General features: G+C 26.4%; 1 protein-coding gene across 1 annotated transcript; it reads left to right on the top strand.

Moving 5' to 3' along the window:
* Positions 1 to 1,753: 1,753 nt before the first annotated feature.
* LOC109340331 lies at positions 1,754 to 6,266 on the top strand. The gene is made up of 3 exons (XM_019577996.1): positions 1,754 to 1,877; positions 2,423 to 2,511; positions 5,912 to 6,266. The coding sequence occupies exons 1-3, from the start codon at positions 1,848 to 1,850 to the stop codon at positions 6,057 to 6,059; spliced, it is 267 nt and encodes an 88-aa protein (XP_019433541.1). The 5' UTR covers positions 1,754 to 1,847; the 3' UTR covers positions 6,060 to 6,266.
* Positions 6,267 to 8,136: the final 1,870 nt, after the last annotated feature.

Below are 8,136 nucleotides of genomic sequence, written 5' to 3'. Positions count from 1 at the left end.
ATCAGATCTCTGACATTCAACCGGGTATCTTCTACCGACCACTCATCTTCTGTTTCTGACTATCCCGTCCTAATAGCAAAGAGCAATATTAATCATCATATTCATAAGATGACATATGTCACAAGGTGGTACTTTATTTATTAATAATTGATTTATAAGTTACATATGTCAATTTCTTATGTCAATTTCTTATGAGTATGAAGATATATCATTACTCATCCAAAAATCAAAAAGTTGCATGTCAACCCAGATCCAATACCGGTCATACAGATTGACCAAAAGCTAAACCCATTTGACCAATAGAATCCCGTAGGTTATCAGCATAGAATAGTAAATGTTATTTAGTGTGGCTCTAGATATTATGTATCATTTCTAAACTGGAATATGACAATGAGTTTTTTTATTTATCTAGATTGCCATATTATACTTTATAAGATTTGATATACACTTCTAATTTTAATGTGTTTGATAAGAAGTATATGTTGTCTGGGGATGACTAAAATGTTATGAGTTCGATTCTTGATAGCGACACTTATTAGAAGGGGCAATTATGACCCTAAAAGATATTAGTTTCATACCCATAAGGTGGAGGAATACACTTGGTAATACCAAAAAAAATTTACATATTATACTTTATAAGATTAGATATACACTTCTAATTTTAAGGTGTTATATAAGAAATATATGATGTTCGAAACTTTGTCTTATATATTATCTCACGTCAATGATAATAAAACAAAAATAATAAAAATAACAAATTTTTAAAATTTTATTTAACATGTCATACTTTTATTGGTGCGAAACAACATATGTGATAGAATATAGAACAATAAATTTATGTTCATCAAATAATAATACCGTATGAAAAATATTAAACAATACATCTTAAAAAGGTGTAGAAAAGTCATAAAAAAGTTAGGCCAGTTCCTAAGAAATCATCTCGGAGTTCATAATAAGGTGAATTCACATATTATTGTTGGAATCTCCTTAGTGAATAATATATAAATATATTTATAAGTACTCATAAAGTAGCGAGGCTTATTTTGACCATAAGGAACTATTAGAATACAACACCCAGACTTTATATTAGAAAAAAGGCGTAAGGAAAAGAATGATATAATTATAAAATTAAAAAATGAAAATACTAAAGAGACTAAAAAGAAGGTATGAAGTTGCAATACAAAAGGTATATATAATAAATACAAGCCATTGTGGTGGACTGACAATATTAAAATAATATTTTTTGAGGATATTTTATAACATAAAATTGAATTAATAAGGTATATATGAAAAGACTTTATAGGGAAAAGGTTACTATTATATAGAATAAATATATTTATTACAAAAAAAAAAGGCACTTGTTTAGAGATTGAAAACCATGAGCAGAAGCAAATCATTCTCAAATGCCGAGGTCCATTGTATTGACCCCATAATAAAGCATATAAGACCATAAGTAATATTTATTGCGTGTGATATGTATGCTTATACTTCATTGACCAGTATTACTTTTTTATTAAATATAATAAATGATAGATGATATAATAATATTGTATAAAACTCTACATTTAGCATTTATTTGTATAACTTTTTAAAAAATGTGAATAATGATTAAATATATGTGATAGATGGTGCAATTATATTGTATTAAAACTTTGGATACATTTTTTTCCTATATTTATTTGCATTGCATTTTCAATTATAATTATGAACTTTCCTCATCAGTCACCTTTCTCATTTTTTTCATATTCACAAGTTTTCTTAGAGGCAGAGGATACATAACTTTTTTTTTTTATAATCAGGATACAGTACTTTTCTATTCTCTGTCACTCTTGCATCATTTCTCTATCATGGCTGGCTCAAAATGGATCAGGCCCGAGGTACTTCTGCATTTCTTTATTACTATTAATTTTCTTTTTCTGGTTTCCACTACTTTTTTTGTTAACCATCATGTTTGGCTGATATCAAGTTAACAAATATGAATAGAATAATTCATCGTTTAAATTGTGTTTGTAGGCATTGTGGTATGAAACATTTGTGATTTAAAAAAAAATATTTTTAAATTTTATGTGATCTAGTGTACCCCATATATGGTTGTGTTGTGGTATGATTTGATTGTATTGTGATCTAGTATATTTGTGCTCATTAGTCACATATTCGATATCACACCACCATTATAATATGATATGTTTGGGACATCACCATAACAGAAGTAGTGTTGCGACAGTGACACAATCTACAATTAGAAGCAATGCAAATATAATATTTATCATAATCTTGTAATGCATGATATGTTCATTAATAGAATTTTAGGAATAAAATATTAGTCCTTAAAAAGCAATCAAATTAGCAATTTTATTTTGATGAAATTATATTGGAATGTAATGAGCCAAAATTTGATAATGGTTTATTGACATGTGAATAGGTATACCCACTCTTCCTTGCAGTTGGCACAGTTGTAGGGATCTGCGGGATGCAACTTGTTAGAAACATATGGACCAATCCTGAAGTTAGGTATGTATTTAGTTTATGTTAAAGTAGATCAATATAAAAAAGTGGTAATGAAAGACGAGGATAGATTCAAACAATCTTATCTAAACATTGTTTTGTAGATAGGTGGATAAGTATACTCTATTACAAATTACTATTCAAATTCCAAACTGGATTAGGAGTTAGGAATGTATATCTTTTAAGAGTTTAAAATCTGTGTATTGACAGTGGAAAGTTTTTTATACTGTCAATACATCATCCACCATTGATTTGTTTTACTTTTATTTGAGAGTCAATAGTGGTTAATAAATCAAAGGTGAATGTTTGACTGGCAATATAAAAAACATTTACACTACCAGTGTATACATATTAAATCCATCTTTTAAAGGGGATTGTATCTTTTAAAGTGTATAAGTATAACATTTTTTTCATAATATATGTCACTTTATGTGCCATCAACTCTGATAGATTGAAAAATGTATTTAAATTAATAGTTTAATTATTAAATATTTGTCTAACTAATTAAAACTGATGACACATAGAATGACATACTTTATAAAACATAAGATGTGCTCAAATTGCAAAGAGAAACTATTAGTGTATTTTGGTACCAACCAAGACCTATAATTAATAGGATTCTAATTTTTTTATATATATACAATTAATTTTATCTTTGTATTTTTTATGTTTAATTAAAATAATAATCTGACATAGGGATATAAAAAATGAGACAAATTAAGGCTTCTTTTGACTTAAAATATATTTAATATCCAAATTCATATCGCATCATTTAGATTTGTATGAGACATTTTTTCCTAAAAATATAACATAATTAAGTTTTCTATAAACAATGTGTATTATTTTTATTTTGTCCTCACAATTTATCTTCAATCCTAATAGAGTCTTGTTCAAACCTACACATATAAATTTTATATAGTTCTTTATAAATTTGGGTTCATAATTTTTTCTCTCATACAAAATATAGAATGTTAAAGCGACCACAATGATTGTTTTTAAGACTGTTCTTAATAGAATAGGAGTATTCTTATTATGTTCTTTACTGTAGTGTTTTTATTCCTTGTGTTTTGTTCTTAAATAAGAACAAAAATGATTAAATAAGAACACTCCTTCTTGAGGAGAGAAAAACAATGAAAATACAAAATCTAAGAATAAATACAAGCCATAAAAATCAAAAAGTCCAAAATCATTACAAAAAAAATAAAATTTTGCAGAAACGAAATTCAAAAAAAAATCGAAGAACCCCAACTTGTCTTATACTTTTTATTTATAATTGATTTCTAATATTTATAATAAATTATAACAATTTTTAATTTATTGATAAATAAGTAATTATTCTAATATTTATAATAAGCAATTTTAAAAAAAATAAAATTTTGCAGAAACGAAATTAAAAAAAAAATCGAAGAACCCCAACTTGTCTTATATTTTTTATTTATAATTGATTTCTAATATTTATAATAAATTATAACAATTTTTAATTTATTGATAAATAAGTAATTATTCTTAATATTTTGCTATATTTATTAAAATATATATAAGTATGGGGTAGGTTGTGAGACCCAAATAAAAATAAGAATGATATTTATCATTATGAGAAAGACGTAGATATTATTTTTATTTTATAGGGATCTATAATAAATTATAAAATAATATGTGTGACTCAAATAATAATGAAAATGTTATTTAGATAGACCTCTCTCTTATAATTCATTATTCATATCCAATTGCTTTTCTCCGCATGTAAATTACAGGGGTTAACTCAAGGACTTGATTGAATTAATTGTTGTTAAACATGCTGCAGAAGTTTTGCATTACTACACATAATAATACCGAGATTATGCCGAAGGATTGTTATTTTTTCGTTTTAACCTTATTTATACTAGCGTGTTAACATGCACTGTCGTGCTTGTCAACTTGCTTTCCTATCGTTTGTAATATATAATTTGTATTTTATAAATTCAAATATAATTTTTTGCGCTAAATTTACAGTTGAATTTATTCGATTGGTCTAATATTCAATTTTTTAAATACACTTTTAAAATAAGAAAATAATAAAGATAAAATAAGAAAATAATATTATATGGTTTTTTGGTATAAATAAAAAGATATTGAGGGCAAAATAGGAAAACACAAATTTCATCATGATGAGTGGTTATTTTGTGTTTTCCCTTTATTAATAGTATAGATGTATGGGGAAACGGGTCAAATAGTACTTGTTCTATTATTATTAGAATTTAAAATCTATGCAACGTTAATGTAAAGTCACACTGTTAATTAATCATCTATTATTGATTTGTATTACTTTTGTTTGAGAGTCAATAATACTTAACATATGAATGATAAATAATTTGCTAACAGTATAAAAAACACTTACACTATATCAATATATACATATTAAATTCTTATTATTATTGATATTAGAAAAATGTGTCTAATGGAATCCCCATACGAAAACGTTGGAACTTGAGTGATGAAATTTTTAGGTGAGCATCACCTCAAAATTAAAAGAAAAATAATATGATATGACATTTGTTTTAATATGTATATATTGATAGTATAAATATTTTTTACACTGTCAATCAATCATCTACCATTAATTTATTAGTCACCATTGACTTTCAAACAAAAGTAATACAAATCAATGGTGAATGAAATGTTGACAGTGTAAAAAACTTTACACTGTCAATGCACAGATTTTAAACTCTATGACATTTCAATTTCTTAAATATAATTATATAACATTTATATCCTTAAAATCAAGAACAAAAATAATAACTTTCGTTTATAGTAGTAGAGATGAATTTGATTCAAAGTTTTTATTAGTAAAAAAGAGACCGGAACATATAAATGAGAAAGGCATAATTGCTTTTGATTATATTTGGTAGATGTGTCAAAATAAAGATGAAATAGAATGATTTATGTTATATGTTTGGTGTAATTTATGAATAAATGGAACAAAACTATGAATCAGTTTAAAAAAATAAGAACATTTTGATTCCTTAAAATAGTGAGACCACTAACAGGACTAAAGATAGATCATGTTCTACCATGTTGCATACATAGCCTTAAGGTTTTAGGCAAATTTGTAGGGTTAGAACTTTAGACCCATTATTCTACTTTCTTGCTTAAATAACATGGTTGAAAGGAAAATGAAGGTATGTTTCGGAATTAGATTTTAGAGGGAAAAGAAAGAATATGGAAGACTTCGAAGCTATGAAATACAATGATAATTTTAAAGTTTTCTTCTTCCTTTTATTCCCATCTAAAACTAAACTTGCAAACGAATCCTTAGGGTGTACAATAAAGATTAAAATACAACGTAGGTGTTATGTTTAACATGTTGTAGAGTTGGTGTAAGATATGTATATATGTTTTTGCCTCTATTATAATTTTTTACTTTCAGGGTAAACAAAGCGAATAGAATTGCTGGGGTGCTTGATAACCATGCTGAGGGTGAAGCATATGCTGAAAATAGCCTGAGGAAATTTGTCCGCAACAAGTCCCCTCAGGTTATGCCATCCATCAACAAGTTCTTCTCTAATCCAGAATAAAGCATATGCATGGCTTGTACAAAAATAAAACACATGGAAATATTTCTGATGTGTGTTGTAAAATTGATTCATGGGACTAGTTTGATTTCAGCATTTGAGAAGTGGGACAAACAATTTGATGTTAAAGGATATAAGGGTTTTGCAACTTGTTCTTGGATGAAACCCCATGTTTTCAATAATAATGTCCTGTACTTTTCATTATCAAAAGTATCATGTGCGTTGCTTTTAATTAGTTTATGGTGGTATTATGGAGTCATAAGGTGGTTTGATGGTTAAGAAGAAATGTTTAAAGAATGGAGTGAAAGAGTTATAGGTTTGAGTCTCATTCACATCAAATTTAAAATATAAAAAAAGAAGTTAGAAGGTGGTTTGTTGGTTAGGTAGAACGGGTAGAGTGTAGGAGGTTAAGACTTAAGAGTTCGAGTTTCGCCACAACAAATACTAACAATTATTTATAATTAAAAAAAATTATGGTAGTATTAGAAAAGTTTTGTGTTTTATTAGAATAATTAGATTTAACTCAATCCAAAAAAACTTACTATAGAGTTATTTAAGCCTCGGAAATAGTAAAGTTTGCATGACTGAATGCATGTATGAGACTTATCTTAACACATATTTCTTACAAGTTTGCATGAGTGAATGCATGTTAAAAATTGGAAATCTGATGTTAGAGGAATACGAGTCTTAAGCGTTTGATAAGACTATGCTTTTTCCTAAGGTTTGCTTAATCGTGGAATTAATAAAACGAGGGCACTTGAATGGTCAATTAGGAGTTACTTATTTACTCAGCTCTATGCCTTTGTAACGGTGATTAAAATCTTTACTGAACATGGTTAGTATAAATTATTAGTCTCATTTTTTTTTCTTCTGCAAAAAAAGTTCTAGAAAAATACCATAAACTTCGGATGATTTCTAGTTAGTCCTTGAATTTAAAAATATGTAAAAAAATCATAAACTTTGGTTTGAGTATAAAATAGCCTTTATCATTAAAAAAACACCCTCAACACGTACAAGTCAACTTTAAAAAATGTGTAGTATTTATGTATAGTAAGTATAAAATACCATCTATTATTCATTTAGATATTTAAAGTCAATGATAAATAAATTTTAATGTTTGAATAATACAGTATTAATGTGAAATACTTTTACAATATCCTTTTCTGTTAAAAAAATACTTAAAATACTTGAACTTTACTTGCACAAGGTGTTTTTGTTCAATTTTTAACTGTTTAGATAATGAAGAATCATTTCTTATTCGAACCAAATTTCTGGATTCATTTTTTTCGACATTTTTTTAATCCGTGGATAGCACATCCCATTGAATAAATACGTTTCTTTTGCACGTTTCTCATTTTTTGTGCACTAGATTCTAGATTTGGATTGTATATTGAATATAATCAAAATTTTGATCACATATTCTCATTTTTATCTCATTTTATTTTTCCTTTTAATTAAAAAATGTCATTTACTTAAAAAGAAAGATCATAAAAATAAATTTAATATTTTTATATTATTTTATAAAATTTGATTAAATAAGAAATGTGCAAGCAGATAACTTTTCCTACAGGTCTTATGTATCAACATGACCTACACATATCTTTCTTTGTTTATCAAATAATACTAAATAAACCACAAAATTTTCACAATCCTTGCCCATTATTGTTTTTCTTAATAAAGTTATTCTTTTAGTGGAAATAACAATAGTAAATAAAAAAAGTAAAGAGTGTGAGTGTGAGTAATCTCACTCAAAAATAATTTAATAATAATTTTGAAAAAATCTAACTTAGCACTAATTTATATTTTTGAAATGATTATAATCTTTAAAATAAAGGAGTTAATTCATTCTATGGTTAGATGGTTAGTTTTTCTAGTTAACTAACTAGCTACTATAAATAGTATGGTTGCTCTTTGTACTCTTCAATCTCATCAATACACAAGTTTCTTATCCAATTTCTCCACTCATATATCTTTCTCTATTTTCATCTTCATTGCTGCATAACTCACTCATTCTTTCTCTTCGTTGTATACTGCCATATTCATTCCTTCATTCACATATCACTTTTCTTTCTCCAACAAA

The sequence above is a fragment of the Lupinus angustifolius genome, unplaced genomic scaffold, assembly GCF_001865875.1.
Source record: "Lupinus angustifolius cultivar Tanjil unplaced genomic scaffold, LupAngTanjil_v1.0 Scaffold_161_1, whole genome shotgun sequence".
Taxonomy (NCBI): Eukaryota; Viridiplantae; Streptophyta; class Magnoliopsida; order Fabales; family Fabaceae; genus Lupinus; species Lupinus angustifolius.
This window is presented reverse-complemented; position numbering and strand designations above follow the sequence as displayed.

Excerpts from the sequence above, each read along its gene's own strand:
- LOC109340331 (XM_019577996.1), top strand. The coding sequence starts at position 1,848 with ATGGCTGGCTCAAAATGGATCAGGCCCGAG. Across the intron at positions 1,878-2,422 it reads CAAAATGGATCAGGCCCGAG|GTATACCCACTCTTCCTTGC; the intron begins GTACTTCTGCAT and ends ACATGTGAATAG. Across the intron at positions 2,512-5,911 it reads TGGACCAATCCTGAAGTTAG|GGTAAACAAAGCGAATAGAA; the intron begins GTATGTATTTAG and ends TTTTACTTTCAG.